This window comes from Chlamydotis macqueenii, chromosome Z (assembly GCF_036417535.1).
Source record: "Chlamydotis macqueenii isolate bChlMac1 chromosome Z, bChlMac1.mat, whole genome shotgun sequence".
NCBI lineage: Eukaryota > Metazoa > Chordata > Aves > Otidiformes > Otididae > Chlamydotis > Chlamydotis macqueenii.
Window position 1 is genome coordinate 84,292,062 of NC_141593.1, and position 23,902 is coordinate 84,315,963.

At 53.8% G+C, this 23,902-nt stretch overlaps 2 protein-coding genes across 2 annotated transcripts; both read left to right on the forward strand.

Annotated features, from left to right (window-relative positions):
- Positions 1-819: 819 nt before the first annotated feature.
- LOC147596491 (dynein regulatory complex subunit 4-like) lies at positions 820-6,854 on the forward strand. Its single transcript, XM_086771446.1, has 11 exons — positions 820-906; positions 2,176-2,373; positions 2,570-2,776; positions 3,069-3,123; positions 3,525-3,730; positions 4,004-4,171; positions 4,508-4,594; positions 5,584-5,793; positions 6,131-6,196; positions 6,516-6,691; positions 6,803-6,854. Exons 1-11 carry the CDS (start codon positions 892-894, stop codon positions 6,852-6,854), a joined length of 1,440 nt encoding a protein of 479 aa, XP_086627572.1. The 5' UTR covers positions 820-891.
- Positions 6,855-12,743: 5,889 nt separating this feature from the next.
- Positions 12,744-19,086, forward strand: LOC147596492 (dynein regulatory complex subunit 4-like). The gene is made up of 10 exons (XM_086771447.1): positions 12,744-12,755; positions 13,035-13,127; positions 14,397-14,528; positions 15,290-15,344; positions 15,746-15,951; positions 16,729-16,815; positions 17,805-18,014; positions 18,363-18,428; positions 18,748-18,923; positions 19,035-19,086. Exons 1-10 carry the CDS (start codon positions 12,744-12,746, stop codon positions 19,084-19,086), a joined length of 1,089 nt encoding a protein of 362 aa, XP_086627573.1.
- The last annotated feature ends 4,816 nt before the right edge of the window (positions 19,087-23,902 follow it).

Sequence of the window (23,902 nt, forward strand, 5' to 3'; positions counted from 1 at the left end):
TACCCGAGGACATCGTCTCCTCGGCTAATGCTTTAGTGCATTTATCCCACACTTCAGGGTGGAGAATATCCACCGGCTGGTCAATGACCCCAATTTGTAAAAGCCTCGCAACTGCGACAGTAAAATCTTTGGGCTTACAATCAATACCCCACTGCTTATGTAATTGTGATACGACCTTCACAAGGGCTTCCATCCTCCTTGTTGGTCCGGGAGCGTCCTCCCCGCCGGGCTGGTCCTGCCGCTCCGGCCGCCGTTCACCCGTCCAGGCGACTTCCCGGGTTTCGGCACCACTTGTTGCCTTTGTTGGCGTGGCGACCTGGTTCAGGGCCTGGACTAGGCCCCACCCCCGTTGCCAAGGTGCAGCCCCACGTTGCTAACGGGCGTGTCCGACCACCTCACACCTCTCTCCAGATGCGCGTTCCCATTGCCTTGGAGACCACAGTGTGAGTGGCAGCAGCCATGGTGAGAGCAGGGCCTGAGCTTGTCCTGGGCCCAGCCCTGGGGAGGGAGCCCCTCAGCGCCATGCCCAGGCCTGTGATGCTGCTCCCGAGCCCTTCTTTTGGGTACGGGCATTCTGGGCTTCGCTTTGGGCCAGCAGTGGCTGGGTATGAGCCGTGGCTGTGCTGGAGGCTGTCAGGGGCTTCCAGGCCCCTTCCACGGACCCTGGCTCCCTGTCCCCCTCCTCACCCTGTCCCAGCCATGACAGCAGGGACATTTGGTGGCCTGGGCTGCTGTGGGAGCTCTGAGCAGCACAGTTTCTTCCCAGCACCTGAGCCATGCACACACCTCGTGTGTTTTGCTTTCTCTCCTTAGGCACCCAAAAAGAAAGGCGGGAAAAAAGGGGAAGAAAGCAAAACTCCAGCAGTGGTGGATGCTTTGTCCCCGCAGGAGATGAGCAAGGAGCAGGTGAGAGAGCCCTCATCTTCCACACCAGTCCCGCTTAGGAAGCCCAGCTCAGCACCTGGCTCCGGCAATGACAGGTGGCGGAGGGTGACAGAGACAAGCAGCTGAGGATCATTTCCCTGCCTGATGGCCAGCTGTGCTGGTGAGGGATTCTCACTGGTCCTGGAAGGAGCAGCCCCCTCGTCCCATCCTCCCTTCTGCTGGTCCGGCCCACTCTGCTCTCCAGCCCTGTGCCCTCCCTGTCTTCTCCCCGACTCCATAACTCCGGCAGCCTGCTCAGCCAGCTGATGGCTCAGCTGGGAGCTCTGTGATGGCAGCCTGCTGTGCTCTTGCTCGCGGTGCCCTCAGTTGCTCCAAGTCCCCTTGTTTTGCCCAGTGTCCTACCAACAGAGGAGCAGATGGCCCTGGGCTGGGGACCTTGCTCCTTGGGAAAGATCTTGCACATCTCAGAGCAAGCAGCATGCCCAGGTGGCCAAGAAGGCCTACAGCATCCTGGATTGTCTCAGAGAGTAGCCAGGATAATTAGGGCAGTGATCGTCCCCTGTAGTCAGCACTGGTGAGGCCGCACCTCCAGTGCTGTGTTCACTTTTGGGCCCCTCACTGAAAGAAAAACATTGAGGTGCTGGAGCACACCCAAAGGAGAGCAACGACGCTGGTGAAGGGTCTGGAGCCCGAGTCCTGTGCTGGAGAAAAGGAGGCTGAGGGGAGATCTTAGTGCTCTCTACAACTACCCGAAAGGAGGTTGGAGCAGAGAGGTTGTGGGTCTCTTCTCCCAAGTAAGAAGTGGTAGGGTGAGAGGAAACCACCTTCACCCAAAGGGTTCTCAAGCATTGGAACAGGCTGCCCAGAGAAGCAGTGGAGTCACCACCCCCAGAGATATTTAAAAGGCACGCAGATGTGCTGCTTAGGGACATGGATTGGTGGTGGCCTTGGCAGTGTTGAGATAACGGTTGGACTCAGTGATATTCAAGGTCTTTTCCAACCTAAACGATTCTATGATTTGATTCTACAAATCAGTAGTATTTAGGCACCTGGGAATGGTGTTACTCCTTTTCCAGGGGCTGATGGGTTCTGTCAGGCCCTGGGCAACCCCCACAGTCCCCAGATGTCCCTGTGTCAGGGCCCGTCCCCTTCTCTCCTGCGCGCCTCCATCCCATTGATGGCCACTGTGGCCTGCCAGGTTTGTGACATGGCTTGCCACGGGTGTCTTGTGGAGGTGTCTGTCTGAGGCCTCTTTTTTCCCCTCCCTGGCTCTTCCCCTTGGCTTTGCAGCTGGAGAAGCATGTTGCGCGTCTGCGGGAGGAGCTGGACCGGGAACGGGAAGAGCGCAACTATTTCCAGCTGGAACGTGACAAGTTTCACAGCTTCTGGGAGATGACCCGCCGGCAGCTGGAGGAGCAGAAAGCAGAGTTGCGGAAGAAGGAGTGGGAGATGAAGGAGGCGGAGGAGCAGCAACAAGTGGAGCTGAAGGTGGGAGGGCAGGAGGCTGGGAGATGTTGTGAGTGCCCCAAGCTCTGTCTGAGCCTTGGGCAGCTCTGAGGAGGTGAGGGAAGGGCTAGAGGAGGAGAAGCTGGGTGAGATGCAACCCAGACGCGTCACAGATAAAAATCCCAGGTCCACATGTCTCCTGCAGAAGCCCCTCACCCAGTCTGTAGCTTGTCTTTAGGTTTACAAGCAGAAGGTGAAGCACTTGTTGCACGAACACCAAGAAAACCTCACCGAGCTGAAGGGGGAGGGCACCCTGTCCGTGAAACGGGCCCAGAAGGATCACTGGGCCCAGGAGATGGAGCTGAGGAAGGACATGCGTTCCATGAAAATGGAGCTGAAGGAGCAGGAGCTGGCCAGTGAGGAGGCACTGAAAAACATGCACCTGGTAGGTCCCTGGCCGGGCCGGAGCCATGTATGAGCCGTGTGCATCTGCTGCAGAGGGAGGTGGTGGGGCTGCGGAGAAGGGCTTCCTGGGGCTCCCAGCTCCTGCGAAATCCCCCTCCTGCAACGGAGAGCTGTGAGAGCTGCTGGAGAACCCATGAGCTGCCGTGTGCAGAGATAACGTGGGACTGGCACCACAGCAGGGGCCTTTCCCAGGGAGCAGGAGGGAATCCTTCAGGATGCAGCTGCCTGAGGATTTGATTATGTGTCTCTGACATGTAGCTTCTCCCTAACAGAAACAAGAGGAGGAGATCACCCAGCTGCACAACAACTTTGAGAGACAGGTGAAAGGTGAGTCCGTGCGCGTAGCTCCTGCGTGACCTCCCTTTGTCAGTGTGCCAGGGGAGGCTTCTCCGAGCTCTGCTGTGCTGCCGGGCTCCGTGGCAGAGCCTCGAGCAGAAAGGGGGATGGGTTTCCCTCCAGTTCTGGCTTGTTTTCCCCGAGTTCTGGACAGTTTTCCCCAAGTTTCCAGAGGGTGCAGGCAGGGCGCCTGTTGCTCTGCTCTCCGTGGTCCCAGTGTAGCTGCTCCGCACACTGGTGGCAGCTGTGGTGACACTGCTAACAAGTGTCTTGAACTCCAGTGATGCCACAGTGGCACACGCCACTCTGGCACCTCACCTATTAATGGCACTGGGGCATGTTACGTGCGATCTCCAGGAGGTCCTCACTCAGCTCTCTGTGTGCTCCCCCAGAGATCAAGGCCAAGTACACCAACAAGATGGAAGTGCTGCGGGACGAGCTTGACTTGTGTAGAACGACCGAGGTCCACAAAGTGGAGGAGGGGAAGAACACCCAGATTGATGAGCTGATGAGGAACCACGAGAAAGCCTTCCGTGACATCAAGGACTACTACAATGATATGCGTGACAAAAACATGGCGCTCATAGACTTGCTCAAGGTACTGCCTGCCCCCCTGCCTCAGCCTGCCTGGCCTGCAGTGTCACCATTCCAGCAATGGACCGCTCCTGTGAGGATTTCACCCAGGTCTGGCCGGTTCCCAGGCGGCCGTGTGGGTGCTGCTACTCTCCCGAGGGTCTGCTGCCATTCCAGGAGTGAAGCTCTTGAGCACAGGGTCTTGCTGGGCCAGCAGCAGGAGGGTGTCCGGAGGGTTGGGGAAGCCCTGAGGACCTGGGCAGCCCCCAGGAGTTGGCACTTGTGTTTCCAAGAACAGGAGCAGATGGAGGAGATGAAGAAGAAAGGGAATCGCTTGGAAAAGGAGAAGGCACGTGTGCTGCTCCAGAACAAGCAGCTGAAGGAGCCCCTGCAGCAGGCCCGCGAGCAGCTGTCTGAGCTGCAGAAGAAGTTGGCCAACTATGACAAGGACAAGGAGGCCCTGAGGGTGAGTGCCAGCCCTGTCCTCTCCCCAGTGGCCCTGGCTCTGTCCTGGAGGCAGCCGCTCAGCAGTGACCTCTGCCACTCGGCTTGGCCAGATCCCTGAGCAAAGTCCTCTGAGTTCCTTTGGGCTTCGCTGGGTGCTTGTACGATCTCAAATGGCACTCCGGTAGCGAGAAAGTAGAGTCGCCTCCACAGCAGAGAGGAAAGGGTGTTGGTGCGGGTACTGCTTCTTTTTTCTCACCCATTTCTCTTTGCTGGTCACTCTCCTGCCTTGCCCGAACGTGTCCCCGACACCTCCCAGAGAAACCTGTGCTTTTTAACTGCCCCTTCCCACTCGCAGAACATCAGAGCCCATCTGAAACTCACCCAGAAGGAACTGAAGGCTCTTCAGTGGGAACACGAGGTCCTGGAGCAGAGGTTCAGCAAGGTGAGAGCTGCAGATGGGTCTGGGCATCCCACTTCCCTCTCCAAAACCCTGGCCCCTCCGCAGAGGGCTGGTCATGGGGACTGAGCAGAGAGTTTGTGCTTAGCCAAGGGCTTTCAGAAGATCTGATCCAGAGCCCTGAGATAACTGCTACTTCCAGTGAAGCTTCTCACAGCTTTGGCATCTTCCACTCAGCTCAGCAGACAGGCCTGGCCTTGTACTTGGCTAAGCAAGCGCGCACGCTCAGGTAGTCCCCTCCCAGCCAGGGAGCCACTGGCTGCAGCAGCAGTTCTGGAGCAGAGCTGTGGCGAGGGATTGTCATGGGTCAGCACCCCCGGTGGGAGCTCGCTCCCTCCTTCTGCTGGCATTTGGGGGTTGCTTCCCTTGTTTGCCATGCGGGAGTGGCTCGGGATGAGTCCCATTGTCTGAGTTCTCCCAGACTCAGCCTCTCCCCCTCCCAGCGAAGATAAATCTCTGGAGGCAAGAAGAGAGCTTGTTTGTAATTAGCAGAAATCCTCAGGAACAGGAAGACTGGTCTGAGGCCTTGTTATCGATCCATCATGAAGGCAGCAACATATTAATTGCATTCCAAAATAAGCTGTGGTGGAGAAATTGTGTCCTAATTAGGACACTTCTTAACCAGCTGTGAGCCAGGGACTCCTGCCAGCTGCGAGGAGAGGAGAGACCCTTGTGTGCTGTGGGGCCCCCTCTGAAGTGTAAACCAGTGCCCATCCAGCCATTCTGCTGTCAGAGGTGTCTCGGGCCTGGAGGGGAGGCGAGAGCAGAAGTGTGGGTGCTGAGGGAGTGCCAGCCATGAAGGGAGGGAGGGAGAGAAGCTGTGCTCCAGCACCTGCCTTCCTGTGGGCTGCAGGTGCCATGGGGAATGGCCAGGCCGTGGCTGGAGCAGGCAGGGCCAAGCCACCAGACCTGTCTGGTGCTGGCCCGGGGTTGCCGCCAGCCCGGGTGTGAAGGCACGCTGTCTTTGGGAGCAGGTGCAGGCGGAGCGAGATGAGCTCTATCAGAAGTTCACCCAAGCCACAGAAGAGGTGCAGCAGAAGACGGGCTTCAAGAACTTGCTCCTAGAGCGCAAGCTGAAAGGGCTCCTCAGCATGGTGGAGAAAAAGGATGTGGAGCTCAGTGAGGCCTTTGCAGCCTCCAACCTCGACCCGGATGCCCTCTTCTTGGTCTCCAGCAAGCTGGAGGTACTGTGTGGGGCCCGGTGAGGGCTGGCCTTGGAGGGCAGAGGCTGCCTTATGGTGAAAGCTGACCCTGAGCCATGCAAGCCCTCGTCCTCCGTGGCTGAAGCTGCCATGTCACTCATCCATGTCCCTCACCTTTGCCTGGGGCTGGCTGTCCCTGGCAGTTCTGGCTGGAAGGACATAGAGCGGTGGCCACCTGTCAGGCTGTACTGCAAGCTAAGTCCTGCTGCCAGCTCGGCCGCTGCGCAGCAGCTCCTCTGTGCACTCTGTCACACTGCTCACAGCCGCCGTGTCCCCAGGGCCGTGTAGCTGTTGCCTGATGCACCATCTCCCTTTGCAGGACTTGGTCAGTTCGAAGAACACCACCATCAGGCAGCTGCAGCTGCAGCTAGCCCAAGTCTGCAAGGTGAGGGAAGGGGATGAAGCTTCCCTGAGCCCTGCAGGTCAGGGCTGGGGCCTGGTGGGTGCTGGCTGTGGCTTGGTGGGGTGGAAATGGGAATTTCTACTCCAAGCCTTGCACCAAGTGGATGGAAGGGAACTTCCAGCAGGCCGGCTGAGCTGCTTCATGGCCTGGGCAGGAGCCAGCCCAGGCTGCGGTTTCCCCTGCAAAGGAAGGCATTTTGGGGTCCTCTCCATGCAGGGAGGTGCAGAGCGTCCATGGCAAGGCAGGGAGGTGCTGGGCTGGAGCTCGGTATCAGGCTGAGCATGGGACGCTTCTCTTGCAGGCACACAATGACATGCTGCACACGTTGGAGGCCAAGCTGAGAGCCTTTGGGATCCCCGTGGACAACCTGGGCTTTAAGCCACTGGCGAGCCCCGTGCTGGGGCAGGTGCTGGGACAGGGCCCTGCGGGACTCATCGCTGTGCCCTCCTGGCGCCAGCTGGCGCGAAGGGACCCGCTGTGCCGTGCAGGGCCTCATTGGTGCTCCGCGACAATAAACAGAGCCCAGTGAGCCTTTGGCTCACTGTAGTCACATAGGGTAAATTTTGTATGAAATCTATGTGCCCTTAGAGGGAACACGGAGTCTCAGAACTGCTACAACATCTCGTTTGTTAGCAGTTAGCCCAGCATGTCTGGGGTGATTAAGAAGAGTGGTAGAACAAAGGCAGGCCTCAAACCCCAGCTGTGAAGATAGGCCCTGAGCCATCACTTTGGAGCCAGAAAATCAAGGAAAACGCGACCTTCCCAAGACCACGGATGGAGATTTTAAGGAAGGGTTCCGCCAGAGAATTTGAGGAGGGCCCACTCTGACAACCCCCAAGACCACCAGAAGACCCTTGACTCAAAAGACTGAGCATGCACAAGTGGGTGGGGAATATTACAATGGTTTCCAGGAAAACTGATGATTATGTATTAGTGTTCAGGGAATTATTAATGATGATGTATGAAATCACTAAATAGATTCTGTCCAGATTTTCAGACCGGCATGTATGCTGGGTGGAAGGATCCCCCGTGCATCCAGCGCTGCAACAAAGAATGCTGCTTCTTAATGCTATATTGCTGTTCAGGAGTTTGATTCCCGATTTTGGTGACACAGCTACTGGAGAAATGAGGGAAAAGGTCATGCCAGCATCAGTCCCTGCGACCACTGACTCACCAACCCTCTACTTCATTCCTACCACTGATTTAAAAGAAATGGGGGGAGTAACAGGACTGAGTGCGCGTAGGAATTGACGGGCCGGGCGAGGAGACTGGAACCAATCATTCTATAGAATAGTAATGCACATGTATTCGAAAGCTGAATCTGTAAAGGCTTTTTGTTCAAATACACTGCAGAGGGTCCCACTTGGTGTGATCCATTTGTGGGAGACTGTAGTGGATGGGAATATGAGCAAGTGTATCGATGTAAGCAAATGCAGCAAAGTGAGTAATGCGGATGGGAATAGGGGTGAATGTATCAAAGCAAACAGGACCTGAGCACAATGGGCAAAGCGAGAGTACATGCTGAGAAGCAACGGTGTGAAGAAGTACGTGATGAAGAACAATGCTACAACGTCAATCAAAAGCGTGAAGCAAATTGGACAAATAGTGGGGTGGTAGAGATCGTGCTAATAGTTGCCCTATAGGAATAGAGATCGTAGACAAAGAGCATCCAGGTAAAGAGTATAAAACACTGCTGTAAAAATAAACTTTGGCCTTTTGGGCTCACTTGCTGTCTTGCCCGTTACTCTGTCCCACCAATATGCCACAGATGGCGCCCAAACAGGGACGCACTTAAACTTCAAAAGGAACAAGGACGGAAACTCTGAAGAGGCTTGAACAAAGCCTGCACTGGTGGCATAGCCCAGTTGAACCAGAGGCCGGAATCCAGAAACCGGGATTGAGGATCCACACATCAGAAAGCGCGCTCATCACTTGCATACAGGTGAGCAACTGGGAATCATGGGAGGGAAAATATCCTCAGATGAGATGCAAAGCATTGATGTAATGGGAAAAATGCTGAAAACGCAGGGCAGGACTGTTACCAGCCCACAGTTAATGACTTTATTAGAGTGGATTCGTGAAAATCATCCGCAATTTCCTGCAGACGGGACTTTTCAAATAGAGGCTTGGGAGAAAGTGGGCACAAGCCTTCAAAAAATCGCTGCAGCAGCTTTTTGCAGCCAAGCTTGCAAAAACTTAGCCACTTGGGTACAAATCATGCTAACCCTCGACAATGTTTCAACAGAGTCTACTAATTCTTCTTTGCCTGAGGCGTCGGCATCTCCATTACCAGACCCTCAACCTGTAAGCGTGTCCCCCTGTAACAATGGCATCTCCCCAGAAACTGGTTGGGGGGAGGGATTAGCACAGAGAACTCCGTGCCGCGGGTCGGGGCAGAAAACTCCGTGCTGTATTCCTGTTCCCCTGCAACCTGCACTTGTACACCCTGCTTCCACGCTTTTACCGTCGCTGTCGTCACCACAGTCTCGCGTGCCAGATTTGCCTCGGGTTTCACCTATCAATTCTTTTCCTGATACTGCGCTTGCTAATAACGAAACCTCTCTGGAGGTAGATGTATTTAATGTGGGTTCAAAAGACTTTGAAAAGAAACCTGATCTGTTCCCTCCTCCGTGAAATGTGAATGTTAGTCATGCAGCTGTGAATGTTGAAATGTGTGGTATCTGGGAAGAGCGTAAAAAAGAGGCAATGCAGAATGGTGACTGGCAAACTGTTTTAGCCTGTCCAGTTATGTATCAAGCTAATCAGCAGCTGGTTTCGCAGCCTCTCAGTTATGATGCTATAAAGGAGCTGCGACGGACAGTAAAGAAGGGAGGGATACATTCTTCTTTTACTACACCCTTACTTGAGGCAAAAGCAGAGTCGTATACTCTGGATCCACATGATTGGAAATTGTTAATGAAAATGGTGTTAACACCTACACAGTCCATGATTTTAAAGAAGGATGTACTGTGCAAAGTATTACAAAATTTAAATCAACAGATTCCAATAGGATATGAACAACTGGCAGGAGAAAATGCTTATAGTAACTCGCTCCTGCAGGCACAGTTCCCGAGAGAAGCGTATGCTCAAATTAGACATATTGCTCTTAGGGCAGTGAGAAAAATCCCAGCATCAAAAGGCGAAGGACCTCAATCTTTTGTTAAGGTGCTGCAAGGAGCTAATGAGCCATATGCAGATTTCATAGATCGTCTGCAAGCTACTTTCGAGCAGCAGTTCGACAATGATGATGCAAGAGGGATGTTGCTATTACAACTGGCTGTTGAAAATGCTAACAATGATTGTAAGCATGTACTGCAACCTATGAAAAACCATAATCCCTCTTTGGCTGTGTAGTAGTTCAGCCCCGATCGGGACCAGACTACGCAGTCTCTCTCTCATTCCCCCCACCCTCCGAGAGAATAGGGAGAGATAATATAAGGAAAAACAGCTCGAGGTTTGAGATAAGGACAGGGAGAAATCCTTAAAGTTACCGTTACGGGCAAAACAGACTCGACTTGGGGAAAAACACTCATTTATTTCTAAAACTAGCAGGAGAATGAGACAGGGAACAAGATAACCTCCCCCCACCCCTCCCTCTTCCCGGGCTTAACATTTTCTCTACTACCTCCTGTTGCCTTTGTTGGCGTGGCGACCTGGTTCAGGAACGGCACGGCGACCAACCCCAGGCCGCTCGGTCCATCAGCTCGCTGACACCAGTGTGGTGGACGGCAAATGGCGTTTATTGAGGGGTAACACGACCTTATATAGCTTAGGTTTACAACGTTATTTCCGTCTGCTTGCATCACAAACTGACCGCTATTGGTCATCAGGAGAGAGACCCTATCTTTCCGTACAGCGCGATATCTTCCGGTCGCCAGACCCTAGCTACCCACATTTCCCCCCTCCCTATGCGTAATTAAATTGATCAAAATATCACAGTCTTTTCCCATTCGAATGCAAACGATTTTGACTGGCCTCATGGAGAGGGAGGCAAAAGAAAAAAAGCGTCCTTTCAAATCCGGAGCAGCAAGCCAAAGTGGTTCAGGTGTCATCACAGTCAGCAGGGCGTATGGATCCGCCACTGCTGGGTAGAGGTCTTCTTACTTTCCGTACGTCCAGTCCCAACGATATCTTTCCAGTGAGCAAGTACACAACCTAAAGGGCTTTTCTTTAATGTTCCTCCACTCTGACCTCCTCCCATATTTACTGATTCATTCTCTGATCCTGTCTTTACTCCGTGTCCAGCAACTCAGTTGCTGTACCACCCCTTCCCCAGAGTTTGAGGGGTGCTGCCACTCCCCCAGAATCCGACTGGGCGACTACTTCCTCTCTTCCCTCAGCCCGACTTCCTCTTTCCAGCGTACACATACACAACCCTCTCTTTACTCACCTAGAACACTCGAAATTCCAGCTAAACACTGCTCACAACTTTTCATTGCAGCACTTACTTGCACTCTGGAACAAACACAGGTTTACAAGAGGTATCGCGGTGTAAAGGATACCATTCAGGGCCATCGGGGTCCCACTACAAGGGAACAAAGAAATCTACAATGACAGAACACAATAAATTGGTACCGCAACTACAAAGACGCACTTTGGATCCAGTTCAAGAATACGTACACCGTGATCTCGGATAAAAACATACTAAACGTATAGTTAAGTTAGTTCAAATATTCTGTTCTTGTTCTACGTTTTACAGCAATCGTAAAGAATATATATATCTTAAAATAGTTGTTACCTTAAAAAGATCGATTAACGGCACTTTGTGAGTAGGCGTAAAAGCGAAGGCAAGCCTAATACTGTTAGTAAACCTGAGTGAAAATACTGTGTAATCATCTCGCGATAGCGAGTGTAAGGCACGCTGGGCGGATGGTAAATGGGGAACGATTAGGGATAATTCTAAACAAACAGAACCTTAAAGCAATTGTCGGTGTTCCATGCGTTCCACTAACATGACGTTAACCGTCTCTAATCGGCTCTTGACAAACGACACGAGTCTGTTTAATATACAGGGTCCGAAGACCAATGCTAACACGATCATTGTGACTGGCCCTCCCAGGGTAGATACCAGGGTGGTTAACCACGGTGTGGCGAGTAAACCCTTTGTCCCCCGTCTGCCACCCGGACCGGGAACGCCAGCGTGGCTGTTGGGACCCAATCCGCACAGGCAATCTTTATTTCCCTCCAATCCGTGAGAGGAACTCCTTCCCCTCGCGATTCCTTTTTATTTTGGCTGGGGATATTTTTGCTTTTAATTTTATTTACCCTCGTGTCCTCCTCCTCTGAGTCTGAATCGGTTACGAGCCGCTCGCCCCAGCTCGCGGCTGTTCCGGAGTCGGAACTCGACTGACTGGTTACTTCCGGGTTCTGATGCCTGTTTGTTGGGCGCCGCCTACTTCCTTGGTGGGCGGGCCGTTCCCTCCCCCTTGGCTTGTCCCTCCGTTTTGGTTCGCCCCGCCTTCTGCTCAGCGGGCCGCTCTGATTGGCTGTCGGCGCTTCACTCACACTCCCCTCCCCTCCCCGGTCGCCCCCACCACTCTTCTCCTTCTTGTCCTCCTGCCCTTCACCTTTGTGTGCGCTTCTTAGCTCGAGCGCTTCTTCTTTGTTCCCACCGGGGACATCTTCGCCCCGCCCTCCCCCCGGGGTTCGGCGCCATTATGAGGCGCATAAGGTGGTGGTCTCGCCCGGGCTTCAGCGCCCCTGGCTTCCTCAGTTAACCCACCCCAGAAGGACAGTGCGCGCTTCTGTGCCTCCGTAATCGGGTCAGGGTTTGGGGACTGAGGGGGCGAGGGGTTCAGGGGTAGAGGGGGCGTGTCGCCCTCTTGTAAGTTTTTGGACTCCGTGGAATCACCGCCGTTTGGGGGGTGCGGAGTCTGCGTAGCTGCCCCGACTCCCAATTTCGGAGTGACTAACAAACAGTCCCTTGCCGCCCTCCAGGTTTCCTGCTCTTGTAAGGCCTTCTGCAGGGCCTGTACGACTTTCCCCCACGACTTAAGGTTTTTCCCGCTACCCGAGGACATCGTCTCCTCGGCTAATGCTTTAGTGCATTTATCCCACACTTCAGGGTGGAGAATATCCACCGGCTGGTCAATGACCCCAATTTGTAAAAGCCTCGCAACTGCGACAGTAAAATCTTTGGGCTTACAATCAATACCCCACTGCTTATGTAATTGTGATACGACCTTCACAAGGGCTTCCATCCTCCTTGTTGGTCCGGGAGCGTCCTCCCCGCCGGGCTGGTCCTGCCGCTCCGGCCGCCGTTCACCCGTCCAGGCGACTTCCCGGGTTTCGGCACCACTTGTTGCCTTTGTTGGCGTGGCGACCTGGTTCAGGGCCTGGACTAGGCCCCACCCCCGTTGCCACGGTGCAGCCCCACGTTGCTAACGGGCGTGTCCGACCACCTCACACCTCTCTCCAGATGCGCGTTCCCATTGCCTTGGAGACCACAGTGTGAGTGGCAGCAGCCATGGTGAGAGCAGGGCCTGAGCTTGTCCTGGGCCCAGCCCTGGGGAGGGAGCCCCTCAGCGCCATGCCCAGGCCTGTGATGCTGCTCCCGAGCCCTTCTTTTGGGTACGGGCATTCTGGGCTTCGCTTTGGGCCAGCAGTGGCTGGGTATGAGCCGTGGCTGTGCTGGAGGCTGTCAGGGGCTTCCAGGCCCCTTCCACGGACCCTGGCTCCCTGTCCCCCTCCTCACCCTGTCCCAGCCATGAGAGCAGGGACATTTGGTGGCCTGGGCTGCTGTGGGAGCTCTGAGCAGCACAGTTTCTTCCCAGCACCTGAGCCATGCACACACCTCGTGTGTTTTGCTTTCTCTCCTTAGGCACCCAAAAAGAAAGGCGGGAAAAAAGGGGAAGAAAGCAAAACTCCAGCAGTGGTGGATGCTTTGTCCCCGCAGGAGATGAGCAAGGAGCAGGTGAGAGAGCCCTCATCTTCCACACCAGTCCCGCTTAGGAAGCCCAGCTCAGCACCTGGCTCCGGCAATGACAGGTGGCGGAGGGTGACAGAGACAAGCAGCTGAGGATCATTTCCCTGCCTGATGGCCAGCTGTGCTGGTGAGGGATTCTCACTGGTCCTGGAAGGAGCAGCCCCCTCGTCCCATCCTCCCTTCTGCTGGTCCGGCCCACTCTGCTCTCCAGCCCTGTGCCCTCCCTGTCTTCTCCCCGACTCCATAACTCCGGCAGCCTGCTCAGCCAGCTGATGGCTCAGCTGGGAGCTCTGTGATGGCAGCCTGCTGTGCTCTTGCTCGCGGCGCCCTCAGTTGCTCCAAGTCCCCTTGTTTTGCCCAGTGTCCTACCAACAGAGGAGCAGATGGCCCTGGGCTGGGGACCTTGCTCCTTGGGAAAGATCTTGCACATCTCAGAGCAAGCAGCATGCCCAGGTGGCCAAGAAGGCCTACAGCATCCTGGATTGTCTCAGAGAGTAGCCAGGATAATTAGGGCAGTGATCGTCCCCTGTAGTCAGCACTGGTGAGGCCGCACCTCCAGTGCTGTGTTCACTTTTGGGCCCCTCACTGAAAGAAAAACATTGAGGTGCTGGAGCACACCCAAAGGAGAGCAACGACGCTGGTGAAGGGTCTGGAGCCCGAGTCCTGTGCTGGAGAAAAGGAGGCTGAGGGGAGATCTTAGTGCTCTCTACAACTACCCGAAAGGAGGTTGGAGCAGAGAGGTTGTGGGTCTCTTCTCCCAAGTAAGAAGTGGTAGGGTGAGAGGAAACCACCTTCACCCAAAGGGTTCTCAAGCATTGGAACAGGCTGCCCAGAGAAGCAGTGGAGTCACCACCCCCAGAGATATTTAAAAGGCACGCAGATGTGCTGCTTAGGGACATGGATTGGTGGTGGCCTTGGCAGTGTTGAGATAACGGTTGGACTCAGTGATATTCAAGGTCTTTTCCAACCTAAACGATTCTATGATTTGATTCTACAAATCAGTAGTATTTAGGCACCTGGGAATGGTGTTACTCCTTTTCCAGGGGCTGATGGGTTCTGTCAGGCCCTGGGCAACCCCCACAGTCCCCAGATGTCCCTGTGTCAGGGCCCGTCCCCTTCTCTCCTGCGCGCCTCCATCCCATTGATGGCCACTGTGGCCTGCCAGGTTTGTGACATGGCTTGCCACGGGTGTCTTGTGGAGGTGTCTGTCTGAGGCCTCTTTTTTCCCCTCCCTGGCTCTTCCCCTTGGCTTTGCAGCTGGAGAAGCATGTTGCGCGTCTGCGGGAGGAGCTGGACCGGGAACGGGAAGAGCGCAACTATTTCCAGCTGGAACGTGACAAGTTTCACAGCTTCTGGGAGATGACCCGCCGGCAGCTGGAGGAGCAGAAAGCAGAGTTGCGGAAGAAGGAGTGGGAGATGAAGGAGGCGGAGGAGCAGCAACAAGTGGAGCTGAAGGTGGGAGGGCAGGAGGCTGGGAGATGTTGTGAGTGCCCCAAGCTCTGTCTGAGCCTTGGGCAGCTCTGAGGAGGTGAGGGAAGGGCTAGAGGAGGAGAAGCTGGGTGAGATGCAACCCAGACGCGTCACAGATAAAAATCCCAGGTCCACATGTCTCCTGCAGAAGCCCCTCACCCAGTCTGTAGCTTGTCTTTAGGTTTACAAGCAGAAGGTGAAGCACTTGTTGCACGAACACCAAGAAAACCTCACCGAGCTGAAGGGGGAGGGCACCCTGTCCGTGAAGCGGGCCCAGAAGGATCACTGGGCCCAGGAGATGGAGCTGAGGAAGGACATGCGTTCCATGAAAATGGAGCTGAAGGAGCAGGAGCTGGCCAGTGAGGAGGCACTGAAAAACATGCACCTGGTAGGTCCCTGGCCGGGCCGGAGCCATGTATGAGCCGTGTGCATCTGCTGCAGAGGGAGGTGGTGGGGCTGCGGAGAAGGGCTTCCTGGGGCTCCCAGCTCCTGCGAAATCCCCCTCCTGCAACGGAGAGCTGTGAGAGCTGCTGGAGAACCCATGAGCTGCCGTGTGCAGAGATAACGTGGGACTGGCACCACAGCAGGGGCCTTTCCCAGGGAGCAGGAGGGAATCCTTCAGGATGCAGCTGCCTGAGGATTTGATTATGTGTCTCTGACATGTAGCTTCTCCCTAACAGAAACAAGAGGAGGAGATCACCCAGCTGCACAACAACTTTGAGAGACAGGTGAAAGGTGAGTCCGTGCGCGTAGCTCCTGCGTGACCTCCCTTTGTCAGTGTGCCAGGGGAGGCTTCTCCGAGCTCTGCTGTGCTGCCGGGCTCCGTGGCAGAGCCTCGAGCAGAAAGGGGGATGGGTTTCCCTCCAGTTCTGGCTTGTTTTCCCCGAGTTCTGGACAGTTTTCCCCAAGTTTCCAGAGGGTGCAGGCAGGGCGCCTGTTGCTCTGCTCTCCGTGGTCCCAGTGTAGCTGCTCCGCACACTGGTGGCAGCTGTGGTGACACTGCTAACAAGTGTCTTGAACTCCAGTGATGCCACAGTGGCACACGCCACTCTGGCACCTCACCTATTAATGGCACTGGGGCATGTTACGTGCGATCTCCAGGAGGTCCTCACTCAGCTCTCTGTGTGCTCCCCCAGAGATCAAGGCCAAGTACACCAACAAGATGGAAGTGCTGCGGGACGAGCTTGACTTGTGTAGAACGACCGAGGTCCACAAAGTGGAGGAGGGGAAGAACACCCAGATTGATGAGCTGATGAGGAACCACGAGAAAGCCTTCCGTGACATCAAGGACTACTACAATGATATGCGTGACAAAAACATGGCGCTCATAGACTTGCTCAAGGTACTGCCTGCCCCCCTGCCTCAGCCTGCCTGGCCTGCAGTGTCACCATTCCAGCAATGGACCGCTCCTGTGAGGATTTCACCCAGGTCTGGCCGGTTCCCAGGCGGCCGTGTGGGTGCTGCTACTCTCCCGAGGGTCTGCTGCCATTCCAGGAGTGAAGCTCTTGAGCACAGGGTCTTGCTGGGCCAGCAGCAGGAGGGTGTCCGGAGGGTTGGGGAAGCCCTGAGGACCTGGGCAGCCCCCAGGAGTTGGCACTTGTGTTTCCAAGAACAGGAGCAGATGGAGGAGATGAAGAAGAAAGGGAATCGCTTGGAAAAGGAGAAGGCACGTGTGCTGCTCCAGAACAAGCAGCTGAAGGAGCCCCTGCAGCAGGCCCGCGAGCAGCTGTCTGAGCTGCAGAAGAAGTTGGCCAACTATGACAAGGACAAGGAGGCCCTGAGGGTGAGTGCCAGCCCTGTCCTCTCCCCAGTGGCCCTGGCTCTGTCCTGGAGGCAGCCGCTCAGCAGTGACCTCTGCCACTCGGCTTGGCCAGATCCCTGAGCAAAGTCCTCCGAGTTCCTTTGGGCTTCGCTGGGTGCTTGTACGATCTCAAATGGCATTCCGGTAGCGAGAAAGTAGAGTCGCCTCCACAGCAGAGAGGAAAGGGTGTTGGTGCGGGTACTGCTTCTTTTTTCTCACCCATTTCTCTTTGCTGGTCACTCTCCTGCCTTGCCCGAACGTGTCCCCGACACCTCCCAGAGAAACCTGTGCTTTTTAACTGCCCCTTCCCACTCGCAGAACATCAGAGCCCATCTGAAACTCACCCAGAAGGAACTGAAGGCTCTTCAGTGGGAACACGAGGTCCTGAAGCAGAGGTTCAGCAAGGTGAGAGCTGCAGATGGGTCTGGGCATCCCACTTCCCTCTCCAAAACCCTGGCCCCTCCGCAGAGGGCTGGTCATGGGGACTGAGCAGAGAGTTTGTGCTTAGCCAAGGGCTTTCAGAAGATCTGATCCAGAGCCCTGAGATAACTGCTACTTCCAGTGAAGCTTCTCACAGCTTTGGCATCTTCCACTCAGCTCAGCAGACAGGCCTGGCCTTGTACTTGGCTAAGCAAGCGCGCACGCTCAGGTAGTCCCCTCCCAGCCAGGGAGCCACTGGCTGCAGCAGCAGTTCTGGAGCAGAGCTGTGGCGAGGGATTGTCATGGGTCAGCACCCCCGGTGGGAGCTCGCTCCCTCCTTCTGCTGGCATTTGGGGGTTGCTTCCCTTGTTTGCCATGCGGGAGTGGCTCGGGATGAGTCCCATTGTCTGAGTTCTCCCAGACTCAGCCTCTCCCCCTCCCAGCGAAGATAAATCTCTGGAGGCAAGAAGAGAGCTTGTTTGTAATTAGCAGAAATCCTCAGGAACAGGAAGACTGGTCTGAGGCCTTGTTATCGATCCATCATGAAGGCAGCAACATATTAATTGCATTCCAAAATAAGCTGTGGTGGAGAAATTGTGTCCTAATTAGGACACTTCTTAACCAGCTGTGAGCCAGGGACTCCTGCCAGCTGCGAGGAGAGGAGAGACCCTTGTGTGCTGTGGGGCCCCCTCTGAAGTGTAAACCAGTGCCCATCCAGCCATTCTGCTGTCAGAGGTGTCTCGGGCCTGGAGGGGAGGCGAGAGCAGAAGTGTGGGTGCTGAGGGAGTGCCAGCCATGAAGGGAGGGAGGGAGAGAAGCTGTGCTCCAGCACCTGCCTTCCTGTGGGCTGCAGGTGCCATGGGGAATGGCCAGGCCGTGGCTGGAGCAGGCAGGGCCAAGCCACCAGACCTGTCTGGTGCTGGCCCGGGGTTGCCGCCAGCCCGGGTGTGAAGGCACGCTGTCTTTGGGAGCAGGTGCAGGCGGAGCGAGATGAGCTCTATCAGAAGTTCACCCAAGCCACAGAAGAGGTGCAGCAGAAGACGGGCTTCAAGAACTTGCTCCTAGAGCGCAAGCTGAAAGGGCTCCTCAGCATGGTGGAGAAAAAGGATGTGGAGCTCAGTGAGGCCTTTGCAGCCTCCAACCTCGACCCGGATGCCCTCTTCTTGGTCTCCAGCAAGCTGGAGGTACTGTGTGGGGCCCGGTGAGGGCTGGCCTTGGAGGGCAGAGGCTGCCTTATGGTGAAAGCTGACCCTGAGCCATGCAAGCCCTCGTCCTCCGTGGCTGAAGCTGCCATGTCACTCATCCATGTCCCTCACCTCTGCCTGGGGCTGGCTGTCCCTGGCAGTTCTGGCTGGAAGGACATAGAGCGGTGGCCACCTGTCAGGCTGTACTGCAAGCTAAGTCCTGCTGCCAGCTCGGCCGCTGCGCAGCAGCTCCTCTGTGCACTCTGTCACACTGCTCACACCTGTGGCACAGCCGCCGTGTCCCCAGGGCCGTGTAGCTGTTGCCTGATGCACCATCTCCCTTTGCAGGACTTGGTCAGTTCGAAGAACACCACCATCAGGCAGCTGCAGCTGCAGCTAGCCCAAGTCTGCAAGGTGAGGGAAGGGGATGAAGCTTCCCTGAGCCCTGCAGGTCAGGGCTGGGGCCTGGTGGGTGCTGGCTGTGGCTTGGTGGGGTGGAAATGGGAATTTCTACTCCAAGCCTTGCACCAAGTGGATGGAAGGGAACTTCCAGCAGGCCGGCTGAGCTGCTTCATGGCCTGGGCAGGAGCCAGCCCAGGCTGCGGTTTCCCCTGCAAAGGAAGGCATTTTGGGGTCCTCTCCATGCAGGGAGGTGCAGAGCGTCCATGGCAAGGCAGGGAGGTGCTGGGCTGGAGCTCGGTATCAGGCTGAGCATGGGACGCTTCTCTTGCAGGCACACAATGACATGCTGCACACGTTGGAGGCCAAGCTGAGAGCCTTTGGGATCCCCGTGGACAACCTGGGCTTTAAGCCACTGGCGAGCCCCGTGCTGGGGCAGGTGCTGGGACAGGGCCCTGCGGGACTCATCGCTGTGCCCTCCTGGCGCCAGCTGGCGCGAAGGGACCCGCTGTGCCGTGCAGGGCCTCATTGGTGCTCCGCGACAATAAACAGAGCCCAGTGAGCCTTTGGCTCACTGTAGTCACATAGGGTAAATTTTGTATGAAATCTATGTGCCCTTAGAGGGAACACGGAGTCTCAGAACTGCTACAACATCTCGTTTGTTAGCAGTTAGCCCAGCATGTCTGGGGTGATTAAGAAGAGTGGTAGAACAAAGGCAGGCCTCAAACCCCAGCTGTGAAGATAGGCCCTGAGCCATCACTTTGGAGCCAGAAAATCAAGGAAAACGCGACCTGTTCCCAAGACCACGGATGGAGATTTTAAGGAAGGGTTCCGCCAGAGAATTTGAGGAGGGCCCACTCTGACAACCCCCAAGACCACCAGAAGACCCTTGACTCAAAAGACTGAGCATGCACAAGTGGGTGGGGAATATTACAATGGTTTCCAGGAAAACTGATGATTATGTATTAGTGTTCAGGGAATTATTAATGATGATGTATGAAATCACTAAATAGATTCTGTCCAGATTTTCAGACCGGCATGTATGCTGGGTGGAAGGATCCCCCGTGCATCCAGCGCTGCAACAAAGAATGCTGCTTCTTAATGCTATATTGCTGTTCAGGAGTTTGATTCCCGATTTTGGTGACACAGCTACTGGAGAAATGAGGGAAAAGGTCATGCCAGCATCAGTCCCTGCGACCACTGACTCACCAACCCTCTACTTCATTCCTACCACTGATTTAAAAGAAATGGGGGGAGTAACAGGACTGAGTGCGCGTAGGAATTGACGGGCCGGGCGAGGAGACTGGAACCAATCATTCTATAGAATAGTAATGCACATGTATTCGAAAGCTGAATCTGTAAAGGCTTTTTGTTCAAATACACTGCAGAGGGTCCCACTTGGTGTGATCCATTTGTGGGAGACTGTAGTGGATGGGAATATGAGCAAGTGTATCGATGTAAGCAAATGCAGCAAAGTGAGTAATGCGGATGGGAATAGGGGTGAATGTATCAAAGCAAACAGGACCTGAGCACAATGGGCAAAGCGAGAGTACATGCTGAGAAGCAACGGTGTGAAGAAGTACGTGATGAAGAACAATGCTACAACGTCAATCAAAAGCGTGAAGCAAATTGGACAAATAGTGGGGTGGTAGAGATCGTGCTAATAGTTGCCCTATAGGAATAGAGATCGTAGACAAAGAGCATCCAGGTAAAGAGTATAAAACACTGCTGTAAAAATAAACTTTGGCCTTTTGGGCTCACTTGCTGTCTTGCCCGTTACTCTGTCCCACCAATATGCCACAGATGGCGCCCAAACAGGGACGCACTTAAACTTCAAAAGGAACAAGGACGGAAACTCTGAAGAGGCTTGAACAAAGCCTGCACTGGTGGCATAGCCCAGTTGAACCAGAGGCCGGAATCCAGAAACCGGGATTGAGGATCCACACATCAGAAAGCGCGCTCATCACTTGCATACAGGTGAGCAACTGGGAATCATGGGAGGGAAAATATCCTCAGATGAGATGCAAAGCATTGATGTAATGGGAAAAATGCTGAAAACGCAGGGCAGGACTGTTACCAGCCCACAGTTAATGACTTTATTAGAGTGGATTCGTGAAAATCATCCGCAATTTCCTGCAGACGGGACTTTTCAAATAGAGGCTTGGGAGAAAGTGGGCACAAGCCTTCAAAAAATCGCTGCAGCAGCTTTTTGCAGCCAAGCTTGCAAAAACTTAGCCACTTGGGTACAAATCATGCTAACCCTCGACAATGTTTCAACAGAGTCTACTAATTCTTCTTTGCCTGAGGCGTCGGCATCTCCATTACCAGACCCTCAACCTGTAAGCGTGTCCCCCTGTAACAATGGCATCTCCCCAGAAACTGGTTGGGGGGAGGGATTAGCACAGAGAACTCCGTGCCGCGGGTCGGGGCAGAAAACTCCGTGCTGTATTCCTGTTCCCCTGCAACCTGCACTTGTACACCCTGCTTCCACGCTTTTACCGTCGCTGTCGTCACCACAGTCTCGCGTGCCAGATTTGCCTCGGGTTTCACCTATCAATTCTTTTCCTGATACTGCGCTTGCTAATAACGAAACCTCTCTGGAGGTAGATGTATTTAATGTGGGTTCAAAAGACTTTGAAAAGAAACCTGATCTGTTCCCTCCTCCGTGAAATGTGAATGTTAGTCATGCAGCTGTGAATGTTGAAATGTGTGGTATCTGGGAAGAGCGTAAAAAAGAGGCAATGCAGAATGGTGACTGGCAAACTGTTTTAGCCTGTCCAGTTATGTATCAAGCTAATCAGCAGCTGGTTTCGCAGCCTCTCAGTTATGATGCTATAAAGGAGCTGCGACGGACAGTAAAGAAGGGAGGGATACATTCTTCTTTTACTACACCCTTACTTGAGGCAAAAGCAGAGTCGTATACTCTGGATCCACATGATTGGAAATTGTTAATGAAAATGGTGTTAACACCTACACAGTCCATGATTTTAAAGAAGGATGTACTGTGCAAAGTATTACAAAATTTAAATCAACAGATTCCAATAGGATATGAACAACTGGCAGGAGAAAATGCTTATAGTAACTCGCTCCTGCAGGCACAGTTCCCGAGAGAAGCGTATGCTCAAATTAGACATATTGCTCTTAGGGCAGTGAGAAAAATCCCAGCATCAAAAGGCGAAGGACCTCAATCTTTTGTTAAGGTGCTGCAAGGAGCTAATGAGCCATATGCAGATTTCATAGATCGTCTGCAAGCTACTTTCGAGCAGCAGTTCGACAATGATGATGCAAGAGGGATGTTGCTATTACAACTGGCTGTTGAAAATGCTAACAATGATTGTAAGCATGTACTGCAACCTATGAAAAACCATAATCCCTCTTTGGCTGTGTAGTAGTTCAGCCCCGATCGGGACCAGACTACGCAGTCTCTCTCTCATTCCCCCCACCCTCCGAGAGAATAGGGAGAGATAATATAAGGAAAAACAGCTCGAGGTTTGAGATAAGGACAGGGAGAAATCCTTAAAGTTACCGTTACGGGCAAAACAGACTCGACTTGGGGAAAAACACTCATTTATTTCTAAAACTAGCAGGAGAATGAGACAGGGAACAAGATAACCTCCCCCCACCCCTCCCTCTTCCCGGGCTTAACATTTTCTCTACTACCTCCTGTTGCCTTTGTTGGCGTGGCGACCTGGTTCAGGAACGGCACGGCGACCAACCCCAGGCCGCTCGGTCCATCAGCTCGCTGACACCAGTGTGGTGGACGGCAAATGGCGTTTATTGAGGGGTAACACGACCTTATATAGCTTAGGTTTACAACGTTATTTCCGTCTGCTTGCATCACAAACTGACCGCTATTGGTCATCAGGAGAGAGACCCTATCTTTCCGTACAGCGCGATATCTTCCGGTCGCCAGACCCTAGCTACCCACATTTCCCCCCTCCCTATGCGTAATTAAATTGATCAAAATATCACAGTCTTTTCCCATTCGAATGCAAACGATTTTGACTGGCCTCATGGAGAGGGAGGCAAAAGAAAAAAAGCGTCCTTTCAAATCCGGAGCAGCAAGCCAAAGTGGTTCAGGTGTCATCACAGTCAGCAGGGCGTATGGATCCGCCACTGCTGGGTAGAGGTCTTCTTACTTTCCGTACGTCCAGTCCCAACGATATCTTTCCAGTGAGCAAGTACACAACCTAAAGGGCTTTTCTTTAATGTTCCTCCACTCTGACCTCCTCCCATATTTACTGATTCATTCTCTGATCCTGTCTTTACTCCGTGTCCAGCAACTCAGTTGCTGTACCACCCCTTCCCCAGAGTTTGAGGGGTGCTGCCACTCCCCCAGAATCCGACTGGGCGACTACTTCCTCTCTTCCCTCAGCCCGACTTCCTCTTTCCAGCGTACACATACACAACCCTCTCTTTACTCACCTAGAACACTCGAAATTCCAGCTAAACACTGCTCACAACTTTTCATTGCAGCACTTACTTGCACTCTGGAACAAACACAGGTTTACAAGAGGTATCGCGGTGTAAAGGATACCATTCAGGGCCATCGGGGTCCCACTACAAGGGAACAAAGAAATCTACAATGACAGAACACAATAAATTCGTACCGCAACTACAAAGACGCACTTTGGATCCAGTTCAAGAATACGTACACCGTGATCTCGGATAAAAACATACTAAACGTATAGTTAAGTTAGTTCAAATATTCTGTTCTTGTTCTACGTTTTACAGCAATCGTAAAGAATATATATATCTTAAAATAGTTGTTACCTTAAAAAGATCGATTAACGGCACTTTGTGAGTAGGCGTAAAAGCGAAGGCAAGCCTAATACTGTTAGTAAACCTGAGTGAAAATACTGTGTAATCATCTCGCGATAGCGAGTGTAAGGCACGCTGGGCGGATGGTAAATGGGGAACGATTAGGGATAATTCTAAACAAACAGAACCTTAAAGCAATTGTCGGTGTTCCATGCGTTCCACTAACATGACGTTAACCGTCTCTAATCGGCTCTTGACAAACGACACGAGTCTGTTTAATATACAGGGTCCGAAGACCAATGCTAACACGATCATTGTGACTGGCCCTCCCAGGGTAGATACCAGGGTGGTTAACCACGGTGTGGCGAGTAAACCCTTTGTCCCCCGTCTGCCACCCGGACCGGGAACGCCAGCGTGGCTGTTGGGACCCAATCCGCACAGGCAATCTTTATTTCCCTCCAATCCGTGAGAGGAACTCCTTCCCCTCGCGATTCCTTTTTATTTTGGCTGGGGATATTTTTGCTTTTAATTTTATTTACCCTCGTGTCCTCCTCCTCTGAGTCTGAATCGGTTACGAGCCGCTCGCCCCAGCTCGCGGCTGTTCCGGAGTCGGAACTCCACTGACTGGTTACTTCCGGGTTCTGATGCCTGTTTGTTGGGCGCCGCCTACTTCCTTGGTGGGCGGGCCGTTCCCTCCCCCTTGGCTTGTCCCTCCGTTTTGGTTCGCC

Coding starts and splice junctions, on each gene's coding strand:
- LOC147596491 (XM_086771446.1), top strand. Junction 3,124..3,524: donor CTTTGAGAGACAGGTGAAAG/GTGAGTCCGTGC, acceptor GTGCTCCCCCAG/AGATCAAGGCCAAGTACACC. Junction 6,197..6,515: donor AGCTAGCCCAAGTCTGCAAG/GTGAGGGAAGGG, acceptor CTTCTCTTGCAG/GCACACAATGACATGCTGCA.
- LOC147596492 (XM_086771447.1), top strand. Junction 15,952..16,728: donor CGCTCATAGACTTGCTCAAG/GTACTGCCTGCC, acceptor TCCCACTCGCAG/AACATCAGAGCCCATCTGAA. Junction 18,924..19,034: donor CTGGCGCGAAGGGACCCGCT/GTGCCGTGCAGG, acceptor ATGTGCCCTTAG/AGGGAACACGGAGTCTCAGA.